At 37.7% G+C, this 20,869-nt stretch overlaps 1 protein-coding gene across 1 annotated transcript; it reads right to left on the bottom strand.

Annotated features, from left to right (window-relative positions):
* Positions 1 to 208: 208 nt before the first annotated feature.
* On the bottom strand, positions 209 to 18,594 carry trim8b (tripartite motif containing 8b). The gene is made up of 6 exons (XM_052103349.1): positions 16,489 to 18,594; positions 6,352 to 6,447; positions 5,798 to 6,031; positions 3,175 to 3,206; positions 2,925 to 3,040; positions 209 to 2,503 (listed from the first exon to the last, which is right to left on the bottom strand). The coding sequence occupies exons 1-6, from the start codon at positions 17,059 to 17,061 to the stop codon at positions 1,866 to 1,868; spliced, it is 1,689 nt and encodes a 562-aa protein (XP_051959309.1). The 5' UTR covers positions 17,062 to 18,594; the 3' UTR covers positions 209 to 1,865.
* Between the last annotated feature and the right edge of the window lie 2,275 nt (positions 18,595 to 20,869).

Below are 20,869 nucleotides of genomic sequence, written 5' to 3'. Positions count from 1 at the left end.
TCACAGTACAATAGTTTACCCGCATATGGTTTACATCTTGTGGTTATACTTCAACGTTTACGGATTGGCTCCATTTGCTTCCATTGTAAGCGCCTCAATGTAACCCAGAGTTTTGCTTATATTAAAGGAGGAACGAGTCTAAATCATTTTTGTGGTAATCAACATTATGACACAGTTAAGACATGCAGATATGATTCTCGAAGCATTTTTGAAATTAGCATTTATTTTGAACAAGGTCCTTTCCAAATTACAAGTCTTTATTTGTCATTTCACAAAATATTTACAACAGAAAATCTTCCCTCCATTTTACCCCCAGTCTTTTAGTTAGTTTCGTAAAGCTCATTGGTCAAAGTTTCTTTTACATAACTTGATCTAAAAACAAAAAAATCCATTCCCTGTTTCAAAAGTCATTTTATAACTGCTAGCAGTTTTATTATTTTTCTACGAGTGCTCATAAACTCTTTTCCACATGCACTCAGGAACAAACAGGAACCCAAAGGCTCTGTTGCTTAGAGCCGGAAGTGGCATGTAACACAAGGAAGAACAATTACAGCATTAACAGCAAATGCAGAGGCATCAAGTGCATGGTGACCCTCTGAAAACAGGCCATTCTGTCTTCGAATGACACGTTAACGCTAAAGCCACTGTTGAGTCAGATATAATGAGAGGCCATGGATAAGCAAAAGAATGCAAAACCAATACATCCTGCGTTAAACATACAGGATGTAAAGGGGAGCATTTCTGTGGCTTTGAAGGGCGTGAGAGAGAGACAGCACCATCTGGATGGGGACGAGACTTAATGTTGTGGTTGGGGATGCATTCACGAACTGGTCAAGGCCTGTTACTTTGGAAGCCTATGAAGCACCAGAGGACCATGAACATGATCAGTAGGGAAGTTCAAGCAAAACAAACAATAGCAACAATGACAATGCTGTGCTGTTTGATTTTCCTACCATGTCTGTTAAAACCTTAAACATCTCAGCTAACATGTGTTTGTGCCATTTGTGATGAATTAAAATACCACAGACTCCAATTTAAACAAAAGAACACTGAAATATGGAAGGTTGGGGAAACTATACAGAGATTTCGCCCATGTTGCACATGGGTGTTCTAATTAATGATAACCATGTGATGTTAATAAAACTTTGTGGGCTACAATTCTCTCAAAAGTAAATTGCCCTAAGTGACTATATGTTTCATTAAGAGCTGAGTTAATCGTTTTACTGCTGACTTTCATTGTTTCACCGAATGAGTCAAGAGTAATTGCGAAAATCTGACTTTTTGCAAAGAAAGTGCAACATTTCTGATGATTCAACAAATGACAGCATCCTCCATTTTTCTGAATCTTGCAAATAGTGAGTGTTATTTTTAAGAAGAGCAACTTGCATTCATGGTACATAATCACAACACTGATTAGTGCCTAAATAATGTGCAAAGCTATGCTTGACTGTGATATTAACTTTTACTGCTTTCAGACTTCAGCAGTTCATTCTAAACGATTGATAAGATCTGTGTACAAAATGCCCCTCATGCAACTCTAAAGGAATGGATCACCCAAAAATGAAAATTCTGTCATTATTTACTCAATCTAATGTTGCTTAAAACACATGTACAGAGTGAACTTCTGTAGACCTATTTTACTATGAGAGTCACTATTCACTTTTATTGTATAGCTAAAAGCCATGTGAAGATTTTTCAAATGTTCTCTTTGTGTTCCACTGAAGAAAGAAAGCCATAAGTGTTTGGAGTGATACGAGTAGGAAAATTATGGCTTTTCACTTTTGTGTGAACGATTCCTTTAAGATATCTCTCAGCGGAAAAATAAGCCCCATCTTGGTGACTGGCAGCAGCCACTGGAGCAGAGGTTAACTGGTGACATAATGCTTGGTGGAAGACTGGCCGTACAGGCTGTAGAAGTCAGAGTGCCTGTGCGACTGCGAGGCATCGATCCAGTCGCGCATGGACAGGCTCTGGAGAGGCTGGGACATGGCAGGGGTGGAGGGCAAAGGGGCATGCGAGTACTCCTGCGAGCTCACTGGCCAGGGGAAGGAACTGGAGCGAGGGTAGGGTGGATGTCCACGGTGGTTGGACACGGAGGGCACCCCTGAGCAGTAACAGTTATCAACGGTGCACATCAGGATCTTCCGTGCTCCGTACTGGGACAGCTGAGAGGCACTGCTGTTTGGGTAATGGGAGTGAGGGAACACAGAGGTGGAGTGTGGTAAGGGTTGAGAGCCAGATGCTGAGCTGCTGCTTCCTACGTGCTGGGCAGAGCTGCATGGCCCCAGAGCTTGCTGGGAGGACTGGCCCTCAACCGGGGCAGAGCCCTGAGTGAGACTCAGGCAAGGTTGCTTAGCAGCCACAGGGCCTGATGAAGAGTCCATGAAGCTAGCCCCTGCTCGGCTGCTTCCGCTACCTTCAGGGAACGCCACAGAATGCCTGCGCTTCTCGCACAGGTATGCTGGGATACTCTGGAAAAAGTTTGCAGGAGCACTGAATGGAGCTGAAACGAGAAGGCATAAGAAAAGAACAAAAAGGGGAAAGCAAAAGAGTGTAAGAATGGTGAGATTAGGATAAAAAAAATTATTGTAGCAATGGTTTATTATTCAAAGATAAGGATGCAATTTCTGGGCCACTAGACTAGTAGTACCAAACAAATTTGCAATCGGTTTGTTTGAGCAGCCCAACATAACATAACATAACATGACTCAACCAACAGCATGAGTTCAACCGAACAATGGAAAATGGGGGAGTGTTTGAAAACTTGTTTGAAAAATCATTATTTTTGCAAATCTTTTTAGTGCTGCTAATGGTGCAGAAGTTACACACCTACCCATTCAAATATTGAAAGTTCAAAAAAGTGACAACAGAACAAGTTGTTTATAAAATTAATATTTGAATCCATGTTATTATTTCATAAATACCTTCTAGAATCTTGCAGAGGTTTTTCTCTCTTTTAGAGATTTCCGACAGGAAGAGTTTGGAGTTGAGGCTGCCCACTTTGTACGGTGACAATGTGCTACCCACATAAGACTGAGACCTATAATCCAAAACATTAACCACATATGCTGATGTTTACATGTGGGCAACAACAGGCCTGCAATGAGGACTAATGAAACAATGATATTGAATCAAATATGAAAACTCTGCGGTGGAGCACACTGCTGAACTCACCTGTCCATTAGTATTTTCACAGACTTTGTATTCTAAAAAGAAAGAAGCAAAGCCATGTATTAGTTACAATTCATTTCTAAATGGGAATACATTCCTAATTTCTAGCCTCATTCAGGCCAAAAACTGGCCATTTAGAAAGGAGGAACCATTCTGACCAACATTTTAAGCAACTAAACACAGTTTTTTTACATGCCATTTAGGGGTGGGTCAATCTGAAATAGATGATACTACATTAAAAGACTCAGTGGCAATACAGTGGCCGTCAAACATGTTATAGGTCTATGACAAATAATGCAAATTATTTTTGCGATTAAAATGCGAAATCTTTTAAAAATCTAGTTAAAAACACAAATGTCAAGTTTGTAGAAATGTTATCGGTGTCCATATTAAATTCTTTAAAAAACATTTATAGAATTATTTACAAAACAAAACACAAAAAAAGGATTTAATGATTTTACAAATGTCATTTGGTGTGACCATTAAGTAAAAGGTATTAATGGGGAAACAAATTAATACATGAAAGTCATACATGAAACATAATCATTCATCTTTTTAATATTTATTTATCAAGAACATTTTTTTTTTTTTTTTTGTCAGAGTTACTCCATATTACCTGAAATAGTTGTGCAATTTAATAAAAATGTCTCATTCTCTCGCTTTTTTTTTTAAGGTCATAAGGGTCTAGGGATGTTTTTGTCTCATGACTAGTGGTTGACCGTAATAGGTTTTTACATTTTTTATGACGATATCCAGAAAGCAGGGTGGCTGACAGGTCAATACATCACAATTTTTTTTAGTACATAAAATTCACACAAAATTTTAACTTTGTAAAAAATTATAAGAAAAAAATCTTTGAAATGGTAGATAGCAGTTTCTTGTAGTTCCTGTTCAGTCACCCAATTTTAGTAATATATTTGCACAATCACAAAGAATTGGTTAATGGAAGAAGGAAATAACAACACAGTGCACAGAGTAGTTCAGCAACCACGGTTGGCATGTGCACATTAGCCATACAATTTTTTCACAAAAGACCAAATCAAACTAGTTGTACATACACTTACAGCACACTTAATTAGGAACACCTGTGTGCCTTCTTATTTATGCAATATCTAATCAGCCAATCGTGTGGCAGCAGTGCAATGCATAAAATCATGCAGATCTGGGTCAGGTGCTTCACAATTTCGACCGTGGCATGATTGCTGGTGCCAGACGGGCTGGTTTGAGTATTTCTGTAACTGCTGATCTCCTGGGATTTTTACGCACAACAGCCTCTAGAGTTTACTCAGAATGGGGCCAAAAGCAAAAAATCCAGTGAGTGGCAGTTCTGTGGAAGGAAACGCCTTGTTGATGAGAGAGGTCAAAGGAGAAAGGCCAGACTGGTTCGAGCTGACAGAAAGACTATGGTAACTCCAGAGATAACCGCTCTGTACAACTGTAGAGAGCAGAATAGCATCTTAGAATGCATAACACATCGAACCTTGAGACAGATGAGCTACTACAGCATAAGACCATGTCAGGCAATTTATTAGGACCATAGTGTTCCTAAACAAATGCTTGGTGAGTGGTACAGTGCATATGACATTTATTTATAGCGCACGTGAAGCTCTTTTAATTTGAAGTTGATCTCACACGCACATTCAGATCCAGCGAGCAGCAATCTCTCTTTATAATCAGAATTTCAATGTCCATCCAAAAGTAATAAATCCTGATTATTTCACAGAGAAAACCAAGCAGAATCTAAAGTTTAACAAATAAACATTTAAAGCCACGAACCTGGCAAACTTTGACAAATCATGTGATTAGTTCTTCCACACAAGCACTCATAATAATCAACCCTGTAACTTTTAAACCCATTTTAGATATTTGATTTCCTGGCAGACTGATAAAAACCTGTGCACGCCAACTCCTGGAAGTTGTATTGCTGTTGGGCAATCTAATTGGAAAGTTTTTTGAAGAGCCTTTCAGTTATGTATGCAATATGCATCAAACAGTCAGTGAATGGACTGTGGTCAGTCCGAGGGCATGCCATCTAAGGCTGAGACTACCTCATTTCCAACAAATGCTACACAAAAACCAACAGAAACTGCTTGTGTGTAACATGGCAAGGATTTGATTGAGATTTTCAGTGGTAATGAGGAATAATGATGTTTATTAGAATGCCCAAAATGATAAAAATGACACAGCTTAACTGTCACACAATATGTTGAGTATTAGATAGAAACAGCCAACAGTTAAATGTCTCCAAAACACAATCACATAGCTTAGCTCGGGAATGAGTAACTGAATCTGATTCTACATCCGTAAATCTACACAATGAAACCCAACCTGAAAAAAAAAAAAGAAGATATTTCCTGGATTCCATAGAGGTGCAATGTGTGCCCAACATGACAAATGGATGCATATTCTACATGGGACCAAAAATAATCATTCTTTGGCATCTTTGTACACTATTACACTGTTATAGCTGGAAATAGATCCGAGTTCAACATAAGAGCCTGGCAGAAAAACACTCTTCAGCATCCTTGCCATGAAAGGAAGCAAAGGCACTTTAAAACGCTGCTAAATGTCACCATTTATAACAAACACAGACAATGTAGAAGTGAAAAAAGCAATAAAAATTCACCTTCATAAAACCGATGTCCTCTGCCTTATCAAAAATCATCTGGATGGAGCTGAGCAGCTTCTTGGCCTCTTGCTGTTTCTGATGAAGCTGGAGGGCCTGTGCTGAGTTATCCTGGCAGAACTTAGAATGGGCCTTATCCAGAACCTCCAGGGTCCTCCCCAGATCTTCCTCTAAGAGCTGCTGCATCTTCTGATACTGCAGCTGCACCTCCTCCTTCAGGTGTTGCACTTTGTCCTGAGGTTTGACACATCAGCACAAATTCATATATTATTGTTCAAGTCTTAACAGCACCTTAACTGCATCCGATTCTATTCAGAAGGTTGGGAAGAACCACTAAGGAAGCTGGATTTTTTTATGCCATGAAAACGAGGAACAACCTTTATCTCAAACCTGTACAGATGTATAATGTGGTCATTAATCACATTAATAGGACGAGTGGTCTAGATTAAAAAGTGTTTCAAAGTGTTTACTTTGAAAGCTTGCACAGAGAATGCAGTTCTTCTGCTATAAAATGATGTGTTTTAGCTGCCAATGTATAAAAAGGACACACTTACTTCCAAGAGACATTTGTCAGATTCCAGTTTGTAGAGTTGCTCCTCTATGTCTTGTACCCGGTCCTCAATCCGGTCCTGCTGTTTAATCAGCATTTGCTGAAAGATAAAAAGTTATGGTTATGGTTAGTTTAATACTGTTTTTCAATAGAAGAACTGGTTGAAAAAATGTGCATCAAAATGTCCAGCGCTTTTATGGCTGGGCAATATAGCTAAAATAATATTTAATATTTTTTTGGCCTTTTGACAATACATGTAATATATCGTTTATTGATATTCAACACTTTATTTCAGTATGTATGTATATTCATATGCTATGAAATGGATTAAGAGAGTATTTTTTTTTAATCAGTGGATCAACATTTAAATCAAATAGCCTGTACAATAGCCAAGTACATTTAAAAAGTGAAATGTAGGAAGGATAAAAAAGGAATGCTTTCCACACTGTTTTTCACAACATGCATAAAAGGACAGATCATATAGAATCATTTTAATTTAAATGCACCATTATAATAAAACTAGAGCAATATACAGGATCATTTGCCTACATTTACTAAAACATTTTAAAATAAGAAAAATGCCACATTTTGATTATTGACATGAACATTGAGTGATGATGCAAATTAATCATTGAATTAGTGCTTTGAATCGGTTAACTAAAAGGGACAGCCTTTTTATTGCTGAGCACTAAGTTCACATATAGATACAAATGACGATGTAGACTATTTACATTTATGCATTTGGCAGACGCTTTTATCCAAAGCGACTTACAGTGCACTTATTACAGGGACAATCCCCCCGGAACAACCTGGAGTTAAGTGCCTTGCTCAAGGACACAATGGTGGTGGCTGTGGGGTTCGAACCAACGACCTTCTGATTAACAGCCCTGTGCTTTAGCCACTAGTTCCAAAATATTCCTTTTTTTTCATCTTCATTATCAGACAGGTAATATTCATTTATTGTCTCTAAAATTTGAGTTGTTAAAATTTGTTTAGCAACTCCACTGAATGAGAGTTGTGAGCATTTACATACCCCCAATAACCAAACCCCACAGCCACTGACGTGCGGTCTGGGTAGGAAAACTAGGCACTGCCTACCCGGCCAAAATTCAAAAATAAAATGTTTATTAAATAATAAACTTGTATTTGTATTTTTACTTTTTATTCTTGTGATTTATATATGCAATATGTGTGTTATTCCAGTTGTTTAGACGTTATGATGACAAATGTAGCAGTTACGCATAATCAACTAAAAACAAATGGTAGAATAAGCAGTGCTTTTACAGTCCATTCATTGCAGACGACAAGCGGAAAACCCATGTTGCGCATGCGCACTTCGATCCTGTATTCTTTAACATGTACGGCAAAAAGCACAAATCTGCTGTGCCTTTTGACGTAAATATGTTATGCCCGTAATCATCTCCGTTACGTATCAGACATGGACCAATTAAAATCGAGATATTCCTGGGCATTTGCGTAGCTAACGTCATTACACCACAGCTAGCGTACATGCCTAATCCCCGCCAAATTCAAAATCAAAATGACAGCACCGGCCGTAATCACGGAATTAAGAAATTTTTCCAGGCTCGATTTTACACAATCGATATATTCCTTTTGTTAATTTTCAACCCTACAAAACTTTCAATTAGAAATTAAAGCAATTGTTTCTTGTCAAGAGTTTAATAACTGAAAAATACCTGGTTAAGTCATCTGAAAAGTGAAGTTACACCCTACCAAGTTGAGGGCAATGATTGGGGAAGTATTCCCTGGTGATCAAATGTATAAAACAAGACAAATGGCATCCTGAGTTTGAATTTGTTGGTCCTCATCTGATTTGAATCCAATGTAAATAAAAATTTTAAATTACAAATTACTTTTGTTTTCTTTTTTTTTATCCTATAACCTGGAACTGTTAGCTAATTCATTAATAGCTTTGCATTTGAGACAAACGTATCATTTAAAAGCTTGGATTTTGGACTTGCTGCTATTTAAGGTTTGGCGGTTTTAACATGAACCAGAAAAGTGCCTATATTACAGATGTATGCTGATTTGAATGACAAATAAATTACAATTTGCATAAATTGTATGGTGTTCATTTATATGAGTGTTTACATAATCCTGATGACTCACAGAGATGGTTTAATGTATTAAACCAAAATAAGGCTATAAAATGCATGTCGAACATTAAACAATAAAACACAAAATACAAACCCTAATCTCTGTATACATGGTGTAATATTTATGCTAGCAGCCAGACTGGGAGTACAGTGGTGGTTTCTGTGTGCTATGTATGTGTGCTTCTGAGCATCTCGTTTACAGACGCTTGTTACAGTGCTCATCTGTGACAGTTCCACTGTACAACTTGAAATGTGAACACAACAATCATGATGGGAATAGGTAATATTATAGAGATTGAATAGTCATGAGTCATAACGTTACAAAAGTCTCAACTCTTGAAATACAACAAGCATATTAATTTCACTCACAAACTAGCATTTTTAGCAGTGATTCTCAAATCACTCTGTGAGAATTATTTCAATGTAAATGTACCATGTTAGGATGTGTTTGGACTTGTTTTAATTCACAATGCTGTGCTATAAGTAACAATGTGCTATTTCCCACATTCTGTTTATGTTTCACGAATACGCGAAACAAATGCCCTCAAGTAACATACAGTACATGCAAGTTTTTGCCGCGTTTTCGTTTGTTGCCTCATGAAACAAACCAAATATGGGAAATGGCGAGTCGTTTTTACAGCAGATGACTAAAAAAAGGCCCCAAACAACTTAACAAGGTGCAGAGATGTTGAAATATTCTTCACAGAGTGACATGAGCTTGTCTTTCACTCACATAGAGATGTTGTGTTGTGCACATACACAATGTCTTTCCCTGCCTGAAGGAAAGAAGCTGCCGGCAGTCAGAGATTCTCAGCCACAAGCAAATAAACCCTAACAAATTATCGGCAAATATGTCAGCGCAATAATAATATTTAGATTTTTTCGGGTATCGGCCAATAATATACTGACGGCCGATATATTGCACATCCCTATTGGTGAAGCATAGTAACAGCAAGTGAAGATTGTGCATCGGCACTCTACTGCTTTTTCTGCAATGCCAGGATATTTTTAAATATACAATCATATGAAATTGCATTTCCAAAAAATACAAGTACTGTAAATGCAACGCATTTATTTTTCAATTAGTGCAATTCAGTATGTGCGTTTGTTTTTTTAGTTTTTTTTTCTAAATGTATGTGTCATTAAAATACTTCTATTTTCCTGGAACTAAAATATAATTTCCTGTCTTATTTTATTGCTAGAAAACAATGAAATAAGAAATTAACTGAATATTCTGATTAACTAGCTTATTCCAATTTCTTTTTAAAAGCTTTCCCAACATAAAGAATATGAGAACAATGCTTCTGACACAAAAAAGATAAGTGTCTGCTGTTGTGATGGCACAAAAGCAACTTTGCTAACTTCCTGTTCTTTCCCATTCTTTTCAATGAATGCAATTGTCAAGGCCCCAACAGAGAATGATTGGTGGCTGGAGAGGAATTTAAATTATTTTCCTTTTATATTCAAATGGGAAACAAAGCAAAAACACAATCAACAAACGTCTTGCGACGCCTGACAGAAGTTCATGAGTATCTAAGGAACAAACCAAATTAGTTTTAATTAAACAAACGCTTCATGAAAAAGGCAGCCACTAAAGAGAAGGTGGGGGTGCTGTCATGGCAACATAGCTCTTTTTTCATATCTGTATATTCAGATGGGAATATGAAGGAGGATCAAGGAGGAGGAGAATGAAAGACAGCAATAGAGGAGAGAAATGAGAAGGAACCAAGACTCATTTCACAGTGTCTTTCCCCATTTTGTCTTTGTCTAAGGAAGAGAGAAATCGCGTTGACCCTGCTAGTGTGTATTTTGGAGCAAAGCTCCATAATGAATGCAGGCTAGCTCACAGATAAAACTGCTTCCTGTTAAAAGAGGACAAACCTCAGCAAAACCAAGCCACTTATGCTCAAAAGCTTACAGGCTAAAAACAAGGGTTATGCATGCCAAAGTTGACTGAGGCCATGTCTAATTCAGTAGCATGACGTCAAATTTTAATAACCTCACTTGCTGGATAAAAGATTACACAAAACAGGTTTTCTTAGTATAAGCATTTTGAATCTTCCATTTTAGCTGCTCATACTAGTGAGTAGAGCTGGGTGGTATGCAGTATATTGAAAATATATCTAGAATTACAGTATGAAATGAAGCAACAATGTGAATATCACAATAATGTTAATGCGTTTTAATGCATAAGAGAATGTCATCAAATTTGTTTCAAAAGTCCTCCTTGTTTTGCGATTATGATAACGGTAAGACTAGGGTTGGGTATTGATGCAGATTTCCAGATTCAAGTTGGATTCACAAGCTCCTGATTCAATGCAACACTGATTTCGATTAGATTCCGATTTATTTAGGTATATTTCAGTTACAATTTCCATTTTGCATACATATGAAAGAAATTCTCAGTTAGCGGTCAAATAAATAGGGTACCTTCTAACTTGGTACATTATAAAAATATTGATTTTATAAATATTATGATTATTTGTTTTTTTCTCCCCTTTTTCTCCACAATTCGGAATGCCCAATTCCCAATGCGCTCAAAGTCCTCGTGGTGGCATAGTGACAAATCTCAGTTCCCTCCGCGTCTGAGGCCGCCAACCCACACATCTTATTACGTGGCTTGTTGAGCGCATTACCCCGGAGACATAGAGTGTGTGGAGGCTTCACGCTATCCAACAAGGAATCCATGCACAACTCACCATGCGCCCCACTGAGCGCGAACCATATTATAGCGACTTCGAGGAGGTTACCCCATTTGACTCTATCGTTTCTTGCAACCCGGTCAATTTGGTTGCTTAGGTCTCCCTGGCTGGAGTCACTCAGCACACCCTGGGATTCGAACTCGTGAACTCCAGGGGTGGTAGTCAGTGTCTTTAATCACTGAGCTTGTTTGATCTCATTTTTATCATATTTTATTTTTTTTCAATTATTATTCCATCAATAAATATGATTTCTTGAAATAACAAATAATAATTGCATATATCTTTTGTTACATGTTCAGTGTTTATATGCATCATTTGTACTATTTGCAAGTATTTACACTGACTTGAAGAACAATTGTTAAACTGGTACTGTCTCTTTATGAATAGCATCAGTTCAGTGAGCATCTCTCAGAAGTGTTTTGGTTGAGCGCAAATAAACGAGAATGGACAATTAACCGATTAACCGGCATTAACAATTTGTTCGACTAATACTATCGGTTAGAAATTAACTGAGAGGTTAAATAAAGAAATAACAGAGGTAATTTGATGGAATAATCACGTAGGACATGTTATGTACACATGAGGGTGCTGTTAACAAGTAAACAACTGTCTTACACTCAGTCTGATAGACAAGGAAATACGGAACTTGAGGCGCACTGTGGGACCATTTCATCCGGACATGTTCTGATGCAAATAGGAGTTTAGTAGTAGCACAAGTACAATGCGGTATCATTTAAAAAACAAACAATCTGCAAGCCTCGACATCTAAGAGCATATGTTTACAGCCCTAGTTGCACGGGAGACAGAAGTGTGATGCGCAGAGGGACGTCAGTGCTTTCGGAATGGGTTTCAGTCATCGCGCTTGCTGTCAACCAGCTGCGTAGCATACTCACCCCTGCCCATGTAAATATATGTAGATTTTCCTAAACAAAAACTATTAGCATTGCCCGGCAGCATAATTTGTGGGTAGACAGTTTTAATTCTTCAATTATACTGTTAAAGTTATTACCTTGTAGGTTAGTTTGATGTGCAAGCGATGCATTCAAAATTTGTTATGAAATATAAGAAGTAAATATAAGGTAAATATAATAACTATTGCTAAATATGCACATCTGTCATGTGAGCCTGTTTTGTTTCAGCCAGTATAGAGCTTTGTCATGCATGTTTGGTCACTTTGAGTTTGATTCATGGCTTATCGGTTAACCAGTTAATAACCGGTTAAAACTCACGGTTAATCAGTTATAAGAATTTGCCAAAATTTGCATCCCTACACTATACTATGAATGAAAAAAAAATGTTTACCAGCCAGCGCAAAGCACGTAATTCAGCGTAAATGAAGTTGATTTAATTGCTTCGTAGTTTGTTGTGCATAGAGTAAAAGATCGATTTTGAGATTTAAGAATCCGTATTGAGATTGTTTAAATGAAGATAAGAAAAATCGCCTACTTAAGACAAATATATTTTAATAGTGCCCATCATTTAAACCTAAATAGCCCAAATAATTTTAGAGTTGGTAAGATCGATTATTTTCTATTAATCAGTTTAAACTTTTCATTTCAATGAATTGACTGACACCTCTGATTCAATAATTCACATGCATCATCAATCAGAAACATTCATGGAACTTTTTTTTTATATATTAAAATGTTTTTAAAAATATATGTAGGTTAACATTGCCGTGTATTATATTGGTTCATACATATGAAATTATTAAATATACATTTTTCTTATAGTAATTTAGTAAGAAAAACACCCTTTTGAATATTAAGATATATATTTTTAGCTATATAGCCCGGCCCTTTAAGAGAGTTATGCTGTGGTATCATTTTGATTCATGTCAGCTACACAGAGTAAAAAAAAAACAAAGGGAGTCAATGTCAGTCTTCAGAATGCAGCAGTAGGACAAACACAAAACCCAGAGAGGGATGCGCTGCAAACTAATGATCTTCAATCACAACATCTGACAGATGCTTATAACAGCTGACTGTACCCTCTGTGCCAAATGAACTACATCAATCACTCTCGATGATAGGTGCGGCAAAACCTTTCCCTTTCAACAGATTTTGTTTGTTGAGTGTATGACAAATTGGATCCAAAATCACAAGGTACAGAGTTAACGGACAACATGTGAATTAAGTCTCTGCGCTTTTATTTTGTGTGTGCATCAACCGATTTTCTTGTGGTACAAGCAAACATCATTTTGATTATATTTGGCAGTGAATAATTTTTTTGTGAAGTCTCTTACAATACAGGCCTCACAAACCTTTCTACATTACAAAAAAACGACACATTTACATCATTTAAAAGCTATTTAGAGCTGTATTTAATCTATACTATAAAATATACTATATACACACACTCTATATATCAAATTGTATGAATTTAACCTATCGTTTTGCCTTAAAGACAATAACAGATAGCTCTCCCAAAAAGAACTATTATGTTAAACCTTGTGTTGTTTCAAACTATATGACTCTCTTCTATGGAACACAAAAGAAAAAAACAGAATGTTAGCCTCAGTCAACATTTAATTTCATTGCATCTTTTTCCATACAATGAAAGTGAATGGTGACTGAAGGCCTTTGCACACCAAACGCAAACATTTCTTGTCACAATTAACAATTTGGAATAGAAATAACTGATTCCTATAAAGCCGTTCACACCTGGAGCTTACATTCACGTGCCGACAAAGTGAAGTTTTCACTTTTTACGCTCAGCGATGTGTAGTGAGGATGTGCATTTCATTTTTATCAAATGCCTTCAAAACCGAAAAAAATAATCATATAGGTTCTCTTAACATGTAAATTATATTGCTGCATCACTGCATCGAAGCTCTGATGGGTTTTGTGTTTAGATGTTGTCAAGTTTAATTCGTCATTAACATTCAGGGTTTTGAGCAAGTAGATATACATGGAGATATCCAATTGATAACATTTGTTTGTCCATATGTGTGTGTATTACACAGCGATTTTAAACCTCAGACTGTGTATACATGATAATACTGTCAATTAGTTTGTCCAGCAACTGATTTGCAATAGTTTGTGAAAGTGTCTGGAATGTTTTCTTCCTCACTGAGGACTCGCTCACTTGTCTTTCGTATTGCTATGCAATGGTAGTTCTTCTGCTCATCCGTGATGGGCGAAGGTCAGACCAGCTGAAAGGTGCTTTGCTCCACCTACCATCGATTAGCGACACCTATTAGTGATGGGAAGATCAGATCATTTTACTGACTTGAATCTATGAGTCTCGTTCAGCAAAAGGAATTAATCTTTATTCAAGTCATTTCATTCATTTGAGTGGAATTAAATTAAAATGTTACAATTTCAATAGCCAACCCCCAACCCCCCCCCATTCTTTTGTTACGTGACAGCCATGTGTGCATAGCGTATACGTCTGTCACGTGAATAAAGAACGAACGACTCGGACCAAAACAGTTGAAAGGTGAACTAATAATTTTGTTGTTTCCTGTACAGCGCCTATGTGGTTTTCATGTAACAAATGAACGGAGGTTGTGCAACGAATCACTCTCTGAGACTACTCGTTCTTCTGAGTCATATAAAAGATTCGTTCAAAATTAACTAATCGTTCATGAACAACCAATCACTAACAAGTCGCTTTTAATTTAAAAAGGCCATTCATTGGAGATTCATTTCGCATTAGTGCATTGCCTCTGGTGTGCAAAGGCCTTGAGGCTGATATTCTGCATAACATCTTTTGATCTTGTTTCGAACAACATGAGGGTAATTAGATGACAGAATTTAATTTTTTTGGTGAACTATCCCTTTAATTTTAGTAATTACCTAAAATAAACTGGAAATCTACCAACGTGCAACACAACAGGCAACAATCAAACGTTTGCAGTTCATGAAAACACAGGCTCTAAAACCATTTACTCCTTTACAGATTAAACTGGTGTTTATCTACAACAATCATCAGGAACAGAAGAAAGGTCAAGATGCAGAAAACCGCACGGAGAAAGAAAATGCCTTTGAAGCTCTAGGATCTAAGACCACGGCCTAATTGTATTGACTGATGAGCTTGGGCTGCCGTCAGAAGCCTGGAGGGTGGAACCTAATACCTCATGGCAGCGGTGCTGGCTTGCCATCCAGTACATCTCTTAAGGGGGAATGGGGGTAGGGTGCTCAAAATCACTGTCATTTCAAACCAGCGTCCCTTCCACCAAGGTCAGTGTGAACAAGGCAATAGCAACCTTGCCCTGAGCTACAGCACCAGACAGAACCATTTTGCCTTGTAGCAGATGAACGTGGAAGGCTGAATAGTCCAATGTTTATCAAAGACAGTAAACTTAACTGCACCAAGTGAGAATGTAGATAAACACATAAGATTCAAATGAGGAAGCCTGAAATATGGAAATCCCAAAACTTCCCAAATAGGTAAGGTTTCGCTTTCAAATTGCAACACCACAGACAGGTTTATTTTAGTTTGAGGGGTCATTGCTAGCATATCTGCTCACAGAAATGGCATCAGTGATGTCAGAGAAAACTTATGCTGTATGATTTTATTTAATCAACATAAAAGGAAATGATGCTGCCAAAATCAACATGAATCAAATCAGTGGCACAAAAGGCTGCTCTATCCTTTAATACATGCTGTAAGGGGAAAATGTGCATTATAAGTAGCACATGGCCATGTACAGTTCAACCTTAATGGCATATTTTTGTTTGTTTGCTGATCTTTTAGATATTGGTAGTAAGTATCTGATAATAGCAGAGCAGTTAAAAGACCCACTCTGGCAGTGATACAGTGTGTTGCTCAGTTTTAGGTTTATGAATTTAATTTTCGAAAACATATAAGCATAAAGCATGATTTTTCTAAAGTATTGTGCCTTGGCAATTATCAATTTAGGTCATTTTGTTGCAGCGAGCCTAGGAAAATCCAGGGCTTGTTAGGGGTAAATTAAATCCAAATCTGTCCTTTTCCCTCATCTGTGCTACAGAAAATAAAACTCATCATTAAATTCTCCAGTCGCAGTCCTCCCCCTCCCAAAAATGCCACGCAAGGATGCACCTGTTCTGGGAAGATAAGCCCAGAGGAGAGCTTCAGTATTGTTTGCCGCTCTACCCAATTGTTTATCATTCAAATGGAAGTAAAAAGGGGGAAGGGAACAGTATAGTTAGCAAGTACATTGACGAAACTCGCCTTCCCGAAGACAAATGAGTCCAAAAGTGAAGCACAGGCTGGAAGTAAAAAATCAGACTTATAAAGAACACAGAACATTGTAGTTTGTGGGTGGAAACTGCGTGATAGAAGGAAAACAGATTTGTATCTGCTGAGATTGGACATCTCAGTGTGGCTGCTTACCCTGATATCGTTACGTCGGACTTCTATATCGCACACAGCGTGACCATGGTTGGTAGCACATCTGGAGAAGCAGCAGTACTGGCACACGGCCACATGCTCAGTTTCACAATGATACAGTCTGTACTCATCATGCTGTGGACAACTCCAGGCCCGAACGTCCTCGGCGTCCACCAATAAGTGTCCAGCATTGGAAGAAGGTTGTTGGAGATGGGTCTGAACGTGAGAATGGCAGCAGGGTGCATTACACCTAAGGCAAACCTTCTGAGCTTGAAGTGGAGGACCACGGCGACACAGGATGCAGTGCAAGACTGCTGGTGTCTTCTCAACGTTCAACGCGTTGAACTTTTCCACAATGTTGGACAGTTTGTGGTTCTTCTCCAGAGTTGGTTTTTGAGTGTAGGCATGGTTGCACTCTGGACAGCGAACTATCCCTGTATCTTTCGACCAGGCCTCATTTATACACATTCGGCAAAAGTTGTGTTTGCAAGGGAGCTGAACTGGCTCCGAGAAGACATTCAAACAAATAGGGCATACAAGCTCTTCCTCAAGACAGTTTTTCCAATTCTCTGCCATCTTTGAGGGTTTTGAGTTCACAACTTGCCTAAATCTTTAAAGTCAAGACACAAACCGGCCTTAAACCCCTCTCGAGGTGTTCTTCTTAGAAGTTCTTTTAAGTCAAGACTGTTCCTCTGTCAATCTCTGTGAAACTGTGGTGGGTGAAGTGTCAACCAAAAGGGCCTTCTTTTATCAGAAGTTCTAAGAAACCTTATTGTTGCGCCAATGAGAGCCAAGAGAGTATACTTTCATACAGCACACACTTTTTTGCTCAAGGCAACATCATTACACCACCCACTTCTTCATGTTCGTGGCAACTGTAGGCGTCTGGAGAAAGTTGTGTTCCTGTCAAAGCACGAAAGTGGACTTTTCTGTCGTGTGACTTTAGATACAACCCTCTAGTTTATATTCAGTATGTGTAGCGATGAACCCTGTGCCCAATATTTATCTATGACGACTATGAATATGCCAGACTACTGACACATCTGCTCGACCTGCCTGACAGCTCCTGGTTTACTAGATAACGACACGCTGATAGGCCCTTTTTCGAGAACAGCCTCGAGCAATAAACTGGCAAAACCTTGTGAAAGTAAATTATTATTCTCACCAGAAGATTTTTGTTATTTTATTTTTAATGTATGACAATGTTATAGTTATTCAGTGCGAGCGTCTTTTGAAATAGCACCACAATGACACGGATTTTATTCCCAAAGAGGATTATAATCGTTCTGAACGTACCACGTCTGTGAGCATTCAATATAGCTCATACGTGCATTACGCTTAAAATATGCGTGTTTTACATTTACGTTGGCAAAAACAGTAGCTATATATTTTAATTTTATACAAAATAACGATATAAACCTGAATATTCTTAAACATATGTGTAGACTACGGGCACACTACACTTCCCCCTCATGATAACAAAGGAACATACAGAAAACATACACTGGTATGTAACCAGTCAATATACTCCCAACTCTGGAGAGAACACTGGACTGCCAAGCGCCTTCACTTTGATCTCTTCAAAGCGTTCCAAAAAGGCGTTAGCGAAGGAAACAATGTAGCGCAGAATGAAACGGTCTGCTTTTCAGAATGTATCCTTAAACGCTACATTTAGAACACTTCGTCTCATTTCCCTATCGCGCGGGACCTGTCTCCATGTCCGAAAAAAAGGCGATGAAAAAAAAATGCCTTTAATGTCCTATTTCCGACACAGGTCCAAAAATATACCAACTGCCATTCATATTTTAAAGTGGAAACGGATCCGTTCTCGCTACTGATTTCTGTCATCTGCCATCTTGCGTGGCCTCTTTAAAAATGAAAAAGAAAACGTATCTGCTTGGCCCCGATTGAGCCTCGGTCGGTCGCGCTTTAGTGCTTAAAAGAAATCAAAAGTAGATTAAAGCCGTGCGTTTCTTCGCTGTTTCTGAATCCTATAGCAGGCGATTCCTGAGAACGTGTATCCATGGGTCGATCCACAACACGTACCGATCTCACCATGGTATTATTTATGTATTTTTCCCCCTCTGCTCTCTTCAAGGATTTGATGAGGGTTGGAATGCAGGAACAGAAATGAGAGTTTCAATACACAAGCAGAGCCTCACACTCGCTCCTCCCCTCCCAATGACCCCTCCGCCAATCATGTAACTTGTCACTGCATTGACATGCAAAAAGGAGGGGCTTGAGAGATAAGGGAGGGGCTTTGCTTAAAAGGGCACCGACAGCTTGAAATGCCAAGTTCTTCAGATCATAGTGAAATAGATACAGTGTGGACCACTGAAAGACTAATATTGAGACAGCATGTGATCATCGGTCTTTATTATTAACATGTATAATGTTATATGCAGTCATAATAACCGACATTACAAAATAATAATAATTATTAACATGTATAATGTTATATGCAGTCATATTAACCGACATTACAAAATAATAATAATAATAACAGAGCTGAACAAGCGGTTTTTAATACCACACATAAAAAAGTGCATTTTGCCAAAATTTTTTTTTAGAAATATCACCTGTCTCCGTGACAGCCCAGTGTTCTGTAAACCCTGCATAGAGTTAGGGGAGTGGCTTTCTGCCTGTCAATCATCTTGCACTACACATCGGAGTGGTGAACATGTCTTTTAAGGGCGGGGTTTTAAAGAGAGGGCGAGTGGTTAAAGAAAAGAGGGCTGTCTAATAAACTGGATAAATATGGGAAGGTTGGCAAAACAGCTGAAACCCTTAGAGCATCTTTAATTTTTCACTTTGTAATTTTTTCAAGTATGTCGTCTTAGACTTACACTGACATCTAGGGTCATGGATGCATAATTTAAACAATGGTTTTCAGTTATCAATGCTATGGTAGAAATTCACTATTCACATACAGCCACAATTAATTTTATTTAGGAGTGAACGTGTCCAATAATAGGGTGGTTACTGAGATTTGGCTGGTAGTGTGATCATAATATGGCAGCTGTAGTAAAATTCCATCAACAGGATTGTAACTTATGTAACGTATATCATTCCGCTCTTCATCATGAATCGTGTTGATGGAATTTTGCTTTAGGTGTGGGTCTCCTTTGTTTTCTATTGTATTATAAATATTATTATTATTGGATTCTGCACCCTAATACCTGGTATAGGCCTACTGGATGTGCGTGCCTATGGCAGCCCCCATAAGGGACCCTCACAATGTAGAATATAAAACTACTGATATGACTGGCGTCTTCATCTCATGTGAGTTCTCATGAATTTATATATATGTTTCAAAATTACTTTTAATTTCCTTTGGAGTGAAAACTTCTTTACTACGGAAAAACTAATGAGTGCACCTTTAAGGGCATCTTCTGGTTATAATAATAGCTAAAAGATCCACCAAGATTATTCTTGAGAGAGAATAATACATAATAACCACAGAAAATATCTATTTAAAAAAACAAAAAAACATAGCCAGTTCTAAATTAGTTCATGAAATAGATTTCAGAATCAGTTGGGTTGCCCTTTTAAGAAGAGCTTCGTCATCACCAAAAACATGATGATCAGTTCAGGGAACGTGTGAGGGGGATTACGGGGGATTTCTTACTTTACTCAATCTCTAATGACACGAAGTTGTTAAATTCGCTGACATAATCCAGTCCTTCCCACATAGAAAACTACTCAAATATCCGAAAGTTACGTACACAGAATGGAAAAACTAACTAAAAAGACACTCCAAATCTCTCATGAGTGGTTTCAAGTGGACGTTCACTTTCACCTCTTAAAATATGATCAAAAATCACAACGATTTGCATTTAATTGCTCTACATAACAAGAAAAGGAGCAGAAAGCTTGCCAAGATCCTTTAACAAATGTTGATGCAAGAAAAAAATGATGTGTCCTTAAAGCATCTAATATACAAAAAAGATGTGAAACCTGAACCTGCCTAGTCATATGACGCCTCATATTGATGGCTTTGTATTTAGATACCTGGTGTATACATATCTATATGTGTTACATACACCCAGATACTTTTCATCAGATACACCATACTAGTGTGTTAACATTAGCAGTTAAATTAGTTATACAAATTAACAATTTAGGTAAAAACATATGGAATTACTTTGTATTGTTACACATAATATTTGCTATAAAATGTAATTAATGCATGTATAACTGTGGACTGCAATGTAAAGTGTTGATAATTTATGTACATAATGTTAAATAGGTTCTATATATTCTTCTTTAACCTGAATTTAGCTGACTACACGGACACAATCATGATCTGTTCTAGAGTTTGTGGATTTAAAATGAGCCAATACTGAAACATTAACTACAATTTTGTATATTCTACAGTAATTAT

Source organism: Xyrauchen texanus, chromosome 33 (genome assembly GCF_025860055.1).
Source record: "Xyrauchen texanus isolate HMW12.3.18 chromosome 33, RBS_HiC_50CHRs, whole genome shotgun sequence".
In the NCBI taxonomy this organism is placed as follows: domain Eukaryota; kingdom Metazoa; phylum Chordata; class Actinopteri; order Cypriniformes; family Catostomidae; genus Xyrauchen; species Xyrauchen texanus.
Note: the sequence above shows the minus strand (reverse complement) of the source record. Positions and strands in the feature narration are given on the sequence as shown.

Bases quoted from the DNA above. Each gene is read 5' to 3' on its own strand.
- trim8b (XM_052103349.1), bottom strand. From the start codon at position 17,061: ATGGCAGAGAATTGGAAAAACTGTCTTGAGGAAGAGCTTGTATGCCCT. The intron at 6,032-6,351 runs GTAAGTGTGTCC...GTCAAACCTCAG, and splicing joins CTGACAAATGTCTCTTGGAA to GACAAAGTGCAACACCTGAA. The intron at 3,207-5,797 runs GTGAATTTTTAT...CTTTCTTTTTAG, and splicing joins AGGACATCGGTTTTATGAAG to AATACAAAGTCTGTGAAAAT.